The sequence below is a fragment of the Pongo abelii genome, chromosome 18, assembly GCF_028885655.2.
Source record: "Pongo abelii isolate AG06213 chromosome 18, NHGRI_mPonAbe1-v2.0_pri, whole genome shotgun sequence".
Classification (NCBI taxonomy): Eukaryota; Metazoa; Chordata; class Mammalia; order Primates; family Hominidae; genus Pongo; species Pongo abelii.
This window is the reverse complement of record NC_072003.2, coordinates 87,269,398-87,283,023: the sequence shown is the minus strand read 5'-3', so window position 1 is coordinate 87,283,023 and position 13,626 is coordinate 87,269,398. Positions and strand designations below refer to the sequence as shown.

Genomic DNA, 13,626 nt, shown 5'->3' with positions numbered 1-13,626 from the left:
TGGCAAGTGAGGCCCCCACTCAGGGCAGGACGGTACAGAGGAGCTGCTTGGGCTCTTGGCTCTGGTCCCCGGCTGTGCAGCTCATGGGCAGAGCCTTAGGATTCAGACCAGGCGGCCTGACTTAGCTCTCCCGAGCCCTTGAGGTCACCCAGAAGAATCCCCATTTCTCAGGTGGGGAAGCTGAGGCCGTGGCCAAGGCACCAGCCAGGCCTGCGCAGTGTCCCACTCCAGGCACAGCCTCCTGCCTCCAGCCTGTGCTCTCTTGCTGCTTCCCACCTTCCCTGAGAAGCCCGGCACAGAGGCTGGAGCTACTGCTTGTGAGGAGCCCACCTGGCTCCTGGGCACAGGGTTTGGCCTTCAGCCCAGGCTGCGTTGGGTGACATGTCGTCCCTTTTCTTTCCAGAAACCTGCCCCTGGCCATCATCATCTCCCTGCCCATTGTGACGCTGGTGTACGTGCTGACCAACCTGGCCTATTTCACCACACTGTCCACCGAGCAGATGCTGTCGTCCGAGGCCGTGGCCGTGGTGAGCCGCTACCCGCCAGCTTCCACCAGGGGCCTGAGAGGCTGTGGCCAGCCCGTCCCCTCCAGACTGGAGTGGTGCCCCGTCTCTCTAAGCCTCCCCTACCCAGAGGGGGCCCCGCGTCTCTAAGCCTCCCCTACCCAGAGGGGGCCCCGCGTCTCTAAGCCTCCCCTACCCAGAGGGGGCCCCGCGTCTCTAAGCCTCCCCTACCCAGAGGGGGCCCCGCGTCTCTAAGCCTCCCCTACCCAGAGGGGGCCCCGCGTCTCTAAGCCTCCCCTACCCAGAGGGGGCCCTGCGTCTCTAAGCCTCCCCTACCCAGAGGGGGCCCCGCGTCTCTAAGCCTCCCCTACCCAGAGGGGCCCCGCGTCTCTAAGCCTCCCCTACCCGGAGGGGTGGAGTGGTGGTCTCCCCTCACAACAACTACAGAGGAAGTGTCTGGGGATCGTCCTCGACCTCAGCTGCTGGGGGAGTCACAGGGGAGAAGGGTTTAAAATCTGATGCCAGGCCACACCCAGAACCAGCTGTAAGCCAGAATGCCTAGGGAGTCCAGGGCAGAGGTCATTTTAAATCTGAGTACAGAAAGATTGGAGTCTGCCACAGACTGGGATTCGTTAGAAGGCATGGCTGCTGCTGGCTTGGCAGGCGGGAGGCCAGGCCCGGGCGGTGTCACCAGGCAGCTCAGCCAGGCTGGCCTCGTAGCTGCTGAGGCTCCTCCCACTGCCCTCCCAGGGCCAGGGGAACAGGGAGTGGGTGCTCTGGCCAGCTTCCTACTGAACAAGCTCTGACTCCCAGCCCACTGCCGGCAGGGCACCGTGCTGAGCCTGTGGAGGACCCCAGATGGGGAAGGCAAGATCCCCACCTGCAGGCCGTAGCTTGCTCCAGGGAGTCCCAGAGGAGGGGGCAAATCAGGACCAGCGAGGGCTCCTCCACAGGCAGGCTGGGCAGGGGTCGCTGGAAAGCTCTGTCCTGGGAACTCCCCCCAGAGGCCAGAATCCAGCCCAAGAGGTCCTCTGCAGAGGGCTCTTGTGAGCACAGAGGGCGAGGGCCAGCCCTGTGCAGAGGGCTCCTGGTGAGCACAGGGAGGGCGAGGGCCGGCCCGGTGGGGCCCAGCTCACTGGTTGTGCCTGCCTAGGACTTTGGGAACTATCACCTGGGCGTCATGTCCTGGATCATCCCCGTCTTCGTGGGCCTGTCCTGCTTCGGCTCCGTCAATGGGTCCCTGTTCACATCCTCCAGGTGAGCACAGCCCGACCCACCACAGGTGAGGGAGGCCCAGGCCTCAGGGCCAGGTTCAACATGTTCCATGTCTGTAAAAGGTTTGTCTCTGTGATACTGGGGATGCATAATTGCTCAAATAGGCCAGGCATGGTGGCTCATACCTGTAATCCCAGCCCTTTAGGAGGCCGAGGTGAGCAGATCGCTTGAGCTCAGGAGTTCAAGACCAGCCTGAGCAATATGGCAAAACCCCGTTTCTACAAAAATATACAAAAATTAGCCAGGTGTGGTGGCACGTGCCTGTAGTCCCAGCTACTTGGGGGGCTGAGGTGGAAGGATTGCTTGAGACCAGAAGGTTGAGACTACAGTGAGCCGAGATGGTGCCACTGCGCTCCAGCCTGGGTGACAAAGTGAGACCATCTCAAAAAAAAATAAATAAAAAGGCAGCAGCAAGCTCAAATAATACAGAAATAAAGGAAGCATGAACTTTGGCCCTCGCCTCCCCACTCCTGCCTGGAGGTGACACAGCTATGGTGTCCTAGATGCCCCGTGGCCGCCACTTGACCCCCCTGGGCTGGAGTGAGCAGTGGCTCCCAAGTTGCTGTCCTTGCCGGGTTGGTTGGGGGCACTGAGAGACCCACAGCCAGCAGCTGGAGGGGCCTGGTTCCCACTCTGGCCAGAGAGGTCCAGACAAGTCAGGCACAGGCCCTGCCACTCCCCAGCCTGCGTGTCCCCTGTCCGTGTGCTGAGTTGTGGGGTGGTGGCTGACTCTGCCACTCTTGTCTGTCCACAGACTCTTCTTCGTGGGGTCCCGGGAAGGCCACCTGCCCTCCATTCTCTCCATGATCCACCCACAGCTCCTCACCCCCGTGCCGTCCCTCGTGTTCACGGTAAGCCTGCTGCACGGCCCCGTGCCCTACATCCCTGGGGGTTGTCTGGGGGCTCCCCAGAGGGAGGCTGCCACAGCTTGCAGCTCTGTCTGGGGTGTGGACTGGGTGGCAGCTCAAATGTGGCCTCCTGCCGAGCTCCACTGAATGCCAGAGAGTGCTGGAGGGGCTTTAGATTTTATTCCAAAAACAATATATGGTGGCTGCCACAAACAATTCAGACCATCGGAAATGCGGGAGGCAGAAGCTCCACCCAGGGTGCTGCTCTGCCGGCCGCCTGGCTCACTGCACCTCCACCCCCACGGGCGCCCACTCTGTTCGTTTCTCAGCGGGGTGCATCACACACAGTTTCCTTCCACTTCTGCATCTTTCCGTGCCAGCCTGTGTGACTGCCTTTGTTCCCTCTGGCTGTGTCACACATCACTCCAAAATGTAGTGGTCTAAAAGGAAAAGCACTTATTATCCCACAGTTTCTGTGAGTCAGGAATTCAGGGAGCTGGTGCCTGGAGCTGTGTTCTCATCCGAGGGTGTGACCAGGGCTGGAGAGGCCACTCCCACTGTGACTTCCTCCAGGGCTGTGGGCTGCAGGCCCCGCCCCTCAGCACACTGGGCTCCCCCCACAGGCTGCTTCCCCCAAAGCCAGTGAGATACAGCAGAGGAAGCTGGGGTCTGGCAGCTGTGGGCTGGCCTCAGAGGTCCTGGCCCTTGCTTACTACTCCTTCCCTGAGTTAGAAGCAAGTCAGGAAGGGCAGCGAGTCCTGGACTCTTTGGCAGCTGCACAGTCCTCGGGAGCATGGCTGTGCTGGGGCTTACAGAAACTGTTTTCTTGGTGACCACTGGGTTAGATCAGGTTGTGGCCCTCACACACAGAGCCGTAGTCCAGCGGAGCCCAGCTGCGTATGTACACTGTGCTCTTCACCTGTCCTTAACCCAAATGTAGTCTCCATTTCCTCCTCTCCTCCCTCCTTCCCTCCTCTCCTCCCCTCCTCTTCCCTCCTCCCCTCCTCTTCCCTCCTCCTCTCCTCCCTCTTTCTCTACTTCTCTCCTTTCCTCCTTCAAGACCTTGCATGTTGCTCAGATGAGGTTTCTCCTTTAAAACAAAATTCCCTGGTGCTCTTCTGGGCCCAGCCAGGCTGGACAGTCCCCGGTGGCCACCACGGCCCGCCACAGCCCTGGTCGTGGGCCCCAGGGCTCAGCCAGCTGCCTCTCTCTTCCAGTGTGTGATGACGCTGCTCTACGCCTTCTCCAAGGACATATTCTCCGTCATCAACTTCTTCAGCTTCTTCAACTGGCTCTGCGTGGCCCTGGCCATCATCGGCATGATCTGGCTGCGCTACAGAAAGCCTGAGCTTGAGCGGCCCATTAAGGTGAGCCCGGGGCCTCCTGCTCACCCAGGCACCCTTCACAGAGGCAGGGTCCGTGGGTCCTAAGGACCCTGAGTCGGGAGCCAGCATCCCAGCTCAGCCTCTGGACCTGCCCCTGCCTGCATGCACCTGGGCCGGGCCACGTCCACATAAAGCCTGTGTCTCCCCTCGGCAAACCAGGGCTCATGCCACAGGGGGTCCCGGTGGGAGGGGTGCGAGGCCGTGTGTGCCCATGCTTTTACAGCAGACACGGGGGTCAACTAATTCCAGTGACGACTTGACCACCAGCTACGAGGGTGCCAAGTGTGACTGCAGGAGCTGGGGTTCCTCAAAGGACAGCAGATTGCACAGAGCTTGTGCTCCCCTGGATGGAGGGAAGCAGATAAGGACATTGCAGTCGTAGGTGGGCGGTGGTGAGCCCGGGCAGGGGCAGGGCAGAGCCGGGCCTGGCGCAGCATTCAAAGGGCCGTCAGGGCTGTGCTGGCAGGAGGAATGCAGGGAACCCGCCCGAGGAGCACCAGGGCCCAGCTGGACTCTCCTGGACTCTCCCTGTCCCCAGCGTCTCACTCAGAGGGGCAGCTGTTACCAGTGGGCCGCTTTCTTCAAAAACAGGGCTGTCCAGCAGAGGCCATGCTCTTGCCTGGGGCCCAGCAAGTCCCACCGCCCTGGCCCTGACACAGAACAAGAGGCCAGAGCCCTTGGTGGCTGCTGGCCAGCAGCTTTTGTCACTCAGCTGGCATATGGCTGTCACAGTAGCCCAGCTTCCCTGCCCGGACCATTTCTCCCTCTGTGTTCCCGAAGCCTGGGGGCCCCGGGGGTGTCTGTGAACGCTGTTTAACAGGGGCTTTAGGCCGGGTGCAGTGGCTCACGCCTGTAATCCTAGCACTTTGGGAGGCCGAGGTGGGCAGATCACAAGGTCAGGAGATAGAGACCATCCTGGCTAACACGGTGAAACCCCGTCTCTACTAAAAATACAAAAAAATTAGCTGGGCGTGGTGGCAGGTGCCTGTAGTCGCAGCTACTTGGGAGGTGGAGGCAGGAGAATGGCATGAACCTGGGAGGCCGAGATCGCGCCTCTGCACTCCATCCTGGGCGACAGAGCAAGACTCCGTCTCAAACAAACAAACAAAAAAACAGGGGCTTTAAAATACAGTCAGCACAAGAACCCAGATGCGGCCCCAAGAGAAGGCTGCAGAGGGTGAGGAGGAGCCGCCCTACATGGGCACCAGCTTGTGCCTGCTGTGCCAGCCTAGGGCAGTGCCTAGGGCACAGGGCAGTCACTGGGCACAGCAGGGGCTCAGCCCCCCGGGGACCTGGGCATGGGGTAGGCTCTACCCACTGTTGTGAGCCTGGGCACGGGTTGGCGTCTGTTCCCTGGGGACAGGGCAGTCATGCAGCCTGCACTGATGGGTTGGGACCCGTGATCAGCCCTGCATCTCCCAGGGTGCCCTGTACAAGTATGGATTCAGGACAGCTGAGTCAATCCCCCAGCCATGCCGAGCCGCGGGTCACGGGCTGGGCCTGCAGGCTCCTCGCAGCCCTGCCTGGCTTCTGTGCCGGGTGGAGCTCATCTGCTGAAGGTGACAGTTGAGGCTGCAGCTTCAGGGATGGGCTTTTGCTCAGCGCTGTCCACAGTGGCGTCTCCAAGAATGTGGTCTCCTGGCTTATTAGTGGGTGGCCACTGTTTCCTGGAAGCATCAGGCCCCTGCGCGTCCTGGCGGCTCAGGGTTTCCAGGCCTGTGATGTGGGAATGGAGCTGTGACCTTCCCTGCCCGTGGGAGGCCTTGGGAGATGAAGCTGGCTCCTTCCATCCCTCATCATAAGCCGCCTGAGCCCCTGGCAACATGCCCAGCACTGTATGCAGAGTCGAGGGCATGACAGCCCGGTGTGTGAGGCAGATGGGGTGCAGATCACATCCTGGTGACCTGGAAGTCAGCAGCTGTGTGTGTGGAGGGCCCAGGAGGGCTGAGGAACCTCAGGGCATGGGGGAGGGAGGCTGGACAGGAGAGGGCTCACCCAGGCCCTGTCCTCTGCCCCAGGTGAACCTGGCCCTGCCCGTGTTCTTCATCCTGGCCTGCCTCTTCCTGATCGCTGTCTCCTTCTGGAAGACACCCGTGGAGTGTGGCATCGGCTTCACCATCATCCTCAGCGGGCTGCCCGTCTACTTCTTCGGGGTCTGGTGGAAAAACAAGCCCAAGTGGCTCCTCCAGGGCATCTGTGAGTATCTCACTGGCCCACAGCCCATGGTACCCTCTGCCCTGGGCAGCGGAGGGAGTTGAGAGGCGTCAGCCGTCTCCACCCACACGGGGCCAAGTGTGTTGGGTGGCAGGAGGGTTCAGGTCACTGCGGTGTCCACCAGTGACACGCAGCCCACATGGTTCAGGGATAAGACGCTCAGCGCAGCACCAGCTAATCTCTCAGGATGAAGGGATTTCAGAAAACCAGGCTACTGCTGCCAAGTAACAAAATCCTGCTGGCTGCCACCAGCAGACACAGCAGACTTACCCAGAAAGGCAGAAAGAGGCAGAGGCAGGCGGATCACTTGAGGTCAGGAGTTCAAGACCAGCCTGGCCAACATGGTGAAACTCTGTCTCTACTAAAAATATAAAAATTAGCTGGGCATGGTGGCTCACGCCTGTAATCCCAGCTACTTGGGAGGCTGAGGCAGGAGAATCACTTGAATCCGGGAGACGGAGGTTGCAGTGAGCCAAGATTGCACCATTGCACTCCAGCCTGGGCGACAGAGCGAGACTCTGTCTCAAAAAAAAAAAAAAGGCATTAGGAGAAACCCGCCGCCCGGCCCTCGGTGCAGCGGCAGCCCCAGGGGTGTTTTGCCACCAAGCTCAGGACCCCGTCCTCAGCGCCTGCAAATGTGGCCAGGCTCGTAGAAGAAGGCCGGGGTGCTTGCGGGCCTGGATGCTGATCCCCATGTCACTGGGTAGCTTTGAGAATTCCCGGGATGGCAGCAACACAGGCAGGGAGACCCCCCACCCCAACCCCACACTCTGATCACTGCCAGGGCCATGGTAGAACATTTGCCTCAAGCTTTGCAATGGGATCTGCATTAACTGTCACTCAGGACACCAAGAGCTTAAAGCAAACCCCCGTCTCTATCCTGAAAGCAGTCCGCCTCCCTAGAGCGATGTCTCTGTAGACAGTCCCAGGCGCGACAGGTCTTCCAAGGACCTGTTAGCAGATTGTCCCCTCCGGCCCTGCCTGCAGGACAGCCTGGCTGCTGTGAACAGTCCGGGTAGGTGTCCAGGTGGTGGCCGGGTGTGGACCTGCAGGAGGGCCTGTCATTCCCCCCATTGCACTTTGCCGAGACACCAGGGCCTGGTTCATGTGCTCCAGGGGCCGCACTCCACCTCCCCAGGGTTCTGAAGCAGGCGAGGGGTGGGCCGAGTGGGATGTGGCACTTCTGCATTTCAGCAGAAGACAGCGCCTTGGGCACCCGGCACCCACATGCGCAAGTACACAAGGGAGGGTTCCTTAAAATCCCAGCGCTGCGCAGCGCTGGGTTTGGTGACAGCAGGGCTGGGGGAGCCCCAGCTCACGCCCCCATGTCCCACTGGTGCCTGCCCAGCCCCCAGGCTAACACAGCTGTCTTCTCTCCTGACAGTCTCCACGACCGTCCTGTGTCAGAAGCTCATGCAGGTGGTCCCCCAGGAGACATAGCCAGGAGGCCGAGTGGCTGCCGGAGGAGCACGCGCAGAGGCCAGCTAAAGTAGTTCACCTCCTCGAACCCACTCCGGTTCCCCGCAACCCACAGCTCAGCTGCGCATCCCAGTCCCTCGCCGTCCCTCCCAGGTCGGGCAGCGGAGGCTGTTGTGAAAACTCTGGTACGAATCTCATCCCTCAACTGAGGGCCAGGGACCCAGGTGTGCTTTTGGTCTCGTTGGGCCCTTTTTCCCTTCCCTCCTTTGTTTACTTATATATATATATTTTTTAACTTAAATTTTGGGTCAACTTGACACCACTAAGATGATTTTTTAAGGAGCTGGGGGAGGGCAGGAGCCTTCCTTTCTCCTGCCCCAAGGGACCAGACCCTGGGCGAACAGAGCTACTGAGACTTGGAACCTCATTGCTACCACAGACTTGCACTGAAAGCCGGACAGCTGCCCAGACACATGGGCTTGCGACATTCATGAAAACCAACCCTGCAGGCTTATGTCTCTGCCTTAGGGTTTGCAGAGTGGAAACTCAGCTGTAGGGTGGCACTGGGATGGGGGTGGGGGATCTGGGCAAGGTGGGTGATTCCAGAGCTCCTCCCAGGAGGTGCTTGAGGCCCCGTTGGACTCCTGACCATCATCCTAGCCCCCAGACACCATCCTGAGCCAGGGAACAGCCCCAGGGTGGGGAGGGGGGTGCCGGCATCTCCCCTAGCTCACCAGGCCTGGCCTCTGGGCAGTGCGGCCTCTTGGCTATTTCTGCGTCCAGTTTTGGAGGCTGAGTTCTAGTTCATGCAGACAAAGCCCTGCCTTTCAGTCTTCTAGAAACAGACAAGAAAGGCAGACACACCGCGGCCAGGCACCTAAGTGGGCTCCCACCCTGGGCTCCACACAGCAGTGTCCCCTGCCCCAGAGGTCGCAGCCACCCTCAGCCTCCAATGCATTGGCCTCTGTACCGCCTAGCAGCCCCTTCTGGCCAGTGCTGGGTTCCCACTCCCGGCCTAGGCACCTTCCCACTCTCCCTGTCACCCTCATGTCCTGTCCTGGTCCTGATGCCTGTTGTCTAGGAGACAGAGCCAAGCACTGCTCACATCTCTGCCGCCTGCGTTTGGAGGCCCCTGGGCTCTCACCCAGTCCCCACCCTCCTGGAGAGAGGGAACTGGCGCACCCGCTGTTTCTGTTGTTCCCGTGAATTTTTTTCCCTGTGGGAGGCAGCCGAGGCCTGGCCAGTGCGGCCCACTTTCCTGAGCTGTCGCTGCCTCCATGGCAGCAGCCAGGGACCCCCAGAACAAGAAGATCCCGCCGGGCCCCTCCTGAGCTCTGGGCGTGCTCTGCCTTCTCAGGCCCTGGGCTTCTCTTCTCCCCAGCCAGAGGTGGAGCCAAGTGGTCCAGCATCACTCCAGTGCTCAGCTGTGGCTGGAGGAGCTGGCCTGTGGCACAGCCCAGAGTGTCCCAAGCTGGGAGCCACCGGAGCTGGACACGGCTTCACTGACCAGCGGCTGCTCAAGCCGCAAGCTCTGAGCAAGTGCCCAGTGGAGCCTGCCGCCCCTGCCTGGGCACCGGGACCCCCTCACCATCCAATGAGCCTGGAGAAACCTGATGAACAGTTTGGGGACCCAGGACCAGATCTCCGTCTCTCTTGCTTGAGGAATGAAGACCTTTATTCACCCCTGCCCCGTTGCTTCCCACTGCACATGGACAGACTTCACAGCGTCTGCTCATAGGACCTGCATCCTTCCTGGGGCCGAATTCCGCTTTTCCAAGGGACAGCCCACAGTCTGGAGGCCGAGGACCACCAGCAGGCAGGTGGACCAACTGTGTTGGGCAAGACCTCTTCCCTCTGGGCCTGTTCTCTTGGCTGCAAATAAGGACAGTAGCTGGTGCCCCACCTGCCTGGCGCGTTGCTGTGCGAATCCAGGAGGCAGTGGACATTGCAGGCAGCCACGGCCCCGGGTCCGGGAGAGGTGCTCCCTGGAGGCACACACCACTGCTTCCCACTGGAGCCGGCAGGGCCCACGCACGACATCAGCCTCTTCCCTTCCTGCCTCGGCTAGGGGTCCTCGGGATGCTGTTCTGTTCCAACCTCCTGCTCTGGGAGGTGGACATGCCTCAAGGATACAGGGAGCCAGTGGCCTCTCGATGACACGTGCTTGCCTGTTGGCTGCTGCGGCTGGGGCGAGCATGGGGGCTGCCAGCGTCTGTTGTGGAAAGTAGCTGCTGAGTGAAATGGCTGGGGCCGCTGGGGTCCGTCTTCACACTGCGCAGGTCTCTTCTGGGCATCTGAGCTGGGGTGGGAGCTCTTCCGCAGAAGGTTGGTGGGGGGTCCAGTCTGTGATCCTTGGTGCTGTGTGCCCCACTCCAGCATGGGGACCCCACTTCAGAAGGTAGGGGCCGTGTCCCGCAGTGCTGACTTTGAGGCCTGCTTCCCCCTCCCCCTCCTGCTGTGCTGGAATTCCACAGGGGACCAGGGCCACTGCAGGGGACTGTCTCAGAAGACTTGGCTTTTCCGGCCCTTTTTCTACACACTCCACTGACAAACCTCCCCAACGGTTTCCACTTGTGGGCTTCAGGTGTTTTCAAGCACACCCCACCAAAACAAGCAAGTGCATTTTCAGTCATTGTGCTTTTTTGTTTTGTGCTAACGTCTTACTAATTTAAAGATGCTGTCGGCACCATGTTTATTTATTTCCAGTGGTCATGCTCAGCCTTGCTGCTCTGCGTGGCGCAGGTGCCACGCCTGCTCCCCGTCTGTGTCCCGGCCACGCAGGGCCATCCACTGTGACGTCGGCCGACCAGGCCGGACACCCTCTGCCGAGTAATGACGTGTGTGGCTGGGACCTTTTTTATTCTGTGTTAATGGCTAACCTGTTACACTGGGCTGGGTTGGGTAGGGTGTTCTGGCTTTTTTGTGGGGTTTTTATTTTTAAAGAAACACTCAATCATCCTACCGCTGATGTTCTGTGTTCTTTTCTTCTGCGCCAGGTTCTGTGTGTAGGAACGTTCCTGGCCCCCTCTTGGCCACCCCGTTCCTTTCCATCTTGACACCTTCATTCATTCATTCACCGACAGCCCACTGAGGCCGCTGGGTGGGGGTAAGCCATGGGCGGGTAGCACACATGTGAGCACGCACCCCTCGAGGGTGGAGGGCTGAGCCAAGATCTCGGATCTGCCTCGGGAGTGGGGGGCAGGCAGCCTGCGCAGGGATATTCAGGTGGAGACCACCCGGGAGGAGGGGGAAGGTTCCAGTCCCAGGGAGCTGCAGGGGTGAAGTTGGGAAGGGTTTGGGGGTCACCCGCTGAGAGGATGCGGGGCTCCAGCTCCGGGGAGGTCAGGAAGGAAGCCTTTCTCCAGCCTGGGATCAGAGCAAGAGAGGAAGCGGCACCGATTCTGTGTTCCCAGGACACTCCCGAGCCTCTCAGTTAAGAGGGCGAGTTCGGGGCTCAGAGCATGAGCCCCTCATCCACTTCCCAGCACGGGATGGGAAGGCAACCATGGGGCTCCGTCCTGGATCCAGTGAAGGCTGCTCGTATCTGCAGGACTCATGCAGTCCCAGCTGAACGGGAGGTCGGGGACGGGCCCTGAGTGGGTCCCATAGTCTGAGTCTTATCCTGGAGCCACCGAGTCCCGCCAGGAACCGGGAGGCCTCCAGAAATACAAAGTCACTGGAGTGAGCAGTCAGCTCCACAGGGTGTTAGCAAAGAGGCCTCCTGGCTGCAGGTCTCCTGGGACTGGGGGTTGGACGGCTTTTCCCTAGTGGGCTGGGCCCCCCTCCCCGTGGCCCTTTCTTTAGGGAGACCTTGCCCAGTGGTGGACCAGGGCATTCTGGGGTGCAGCTGGGAACCTTTGCGGCAACCGGGGTCACCTGGAGCCCCCCACTCTGACCACCCAGGCAGGAAGGGCCCACCCTCCTCCCGTGGGCTCTGGGAGGATTCGGGTGCATTGTAATAATGCCTTTGCTGCTGGGAAGTTGAGGTCCGGGCCTCTCAGTGCTGTTCAAAGGCAAATTAATCCCATAGCTCGCCCCTCACAATTGAGAACTGGCTGCCCTCTAAGGGAGCTGGAATTTGGAAAGCAATTTTTGGAGCTGGGGACCTTGGATGGCCCTGCGGCAGGTGCGTACCCCTTTGGGGACTTGACCATTGTGATGGGCTTGTCGAGGGACAGGAAGGAGAGAACTCACAGGCTGCCCCACCCCCTGACACTGGCCATGCGAGGTCACTGGTGAGACAGGCCCTCACACACCTGCACCAGCATCTGGGGACTCCCTGGGGGCCTGCTGAGTGATATCTGAGGGTGGGGCTGGGAGCCACAGGTGAGCCAGCCCTGCAGGTGCCACCAGCGTGGTGAGCAGCCTCAGTCTCGGCAGCCCTCCCAGGTAGCATTTCAGTGGCTGCCAGCTCGCCCGGCCCCCAGCCCAGCTGGCTCCTTTGAGATGCTTGGTGCCAGCGTGGAGCTCAAAGAGTCCTGGGCTCCTGGAAACAGCAAAGGTTAAGAAACCCCCGACCCCTGTGTTCTGCTCATGCAGAGAAATCTCTTCCCATGTGACTTGAGTGATACTCAGAGATGCCCCCGCCCCGGATCTACCTAGGGCAAGGCCCAGCCCAGGTCCTGAGTCCCCTTGACCTTGCCAATGACCCGCAGGGATCCATCAGGACAAAATGCTTGCTGACCGAACTCAGCTCGGCTGCTCTCCCTCCCCCAGGCCCAGGACCTGGACCCCCTCAGCCTGGGCCAGCCTGTGACTTCCCACTCCCTGAGACCAGGCTGGCCCGGGGAACCCGCTCTATCTACTGCCCCTCAGACACCCCGCCCAGCTCCCCACACAGATTCTAGCCTTGTTCACGCACCCATAAAATAAAAACCCAGGCCGGGCACAGTGGCTCACACCTGTAATCCCAGCACTTTGGGAGGCCAAGGCGGGCAGGTCACTTAAGGTCAGGAGTTCGAGACCAGCCTGACCAACATGGTGAAACCCCTTCTCAACTAAAAATACAAAAAATTAGCCAGGCGTGGTGGCGGGCATCTGTAATCCCAGCTACTTGGGAGACTGAGGCAGGAGAATCGCTTGAACCCAGGAGGTGGAGGTTACAGTTAGCAGAGATCGCACCATTGCACTCCAGCCTGGGTGACAAGAGTGAAACTCTGTCTCAAAAAAAAAAAAAAAACCCAGCCAGGCACAGTGGCTCACACCTGTAATCCCAGCACTTTGGGAGGCCAAGACGGGCAGATCATGAGGTCAGGAGTTCAAGACCAGCCTGGCCAACATGGTGAAACTCCGTCTCTACTACAAATACAAAAACTAGCCAGGCGTGGTGGCAGGTGCCTGTAATTCCAGCTACTTGGGAGGCTGAGGCAGGAGAATCACTTGAAACCGGAAGGCAGAGGTTGCAGTGAGCCGAGATTACGCCATTGCACTCCATCCTGGGCAACAAGAGCGAAACTCCGTCTCAAAAAAACAAAAAACCTTTGCCTAACCCTGGAGCTCCTTGTAGACCCTGTGGTGGGAGCAGAGATCCCCCATTGCGATAGTCCTCGGTGCTGCAATAACCTTTTTTTTTTCTTTTTTTTTTTTTTTTTTTGAGACGGAGTCTCACTCTCACCCAGGCTGGAGTGCAGTGGTATGAGCTCGGCTCACTGCAACCTTTGCCTCCCAGGTTCAAGCAATTCTCCTACCTTAGCTTCTTGAGTAGCTGGGATTACAGAGCCCACCACCACGCCCGGCTAATTTTTGTATTTTTAGTGGAGATGGGGTTTCACCATGTTGGCCCGGCTGGTCTTGAACTCCTGACCTCAGGTGATCCACAACTCGGCCTCCCAAAGTGCTAGGATGACAAGCGTGAGCCACCGCGCTCGGCCTGCAATAACCTTTTCAAGTTAACTCCTTTAAAAACCCTGACTTGTTCTTCATCCCTCAATCCCCTGCAGAACACCAGTCAGAATCAGAAAAGCTCCTCCTGCCCTGAAGAGA

At 59.7% G+C, this 13,626-nt stretch overlaps 1 protein-coding gene across 1 annotated transcript in view; it reads left to right on the top strand.

Moving 5' to 3' along the window:
* The window catches only part of SLC7A5 (solute carrier family 7 member 5), a 39,252-nt gene extending 28,647 nt beyond the window's left edge, over window positions 1–10,605 (top strand). The window contains exons 5-10 of the mRNA XM_002826735.4: window positions 404–527; window positions 1,657–1,760; window positions 2,533–2,629; window positions 3,844–3,993; window positions 6,030–6,207; window positions 7,610–10,605. Of these exons, the coding sequence (XP_002826781.1) occupies window positions 404–527; window positions 1,657–1,760; window positions 2,533–2,629; window positions 3,844–3,993; window positions 6,030–6,207; window positions 7,610–7,665 (709 nt within the window). The 3' untranslated portion in view covers window positions 7,666–10,605. The remainder of the gene's footprint in view (window positions 1–403; window positions 528–1,656; window positions 1,761–2,532; window positions 2,630–3,843; window positions 3,994–6,029; window positions 6,208–7,609) is intronic.
* The last annotated feature ends 3,021 nt before the right edge of the window (window positions 10,606–13,626 follow it).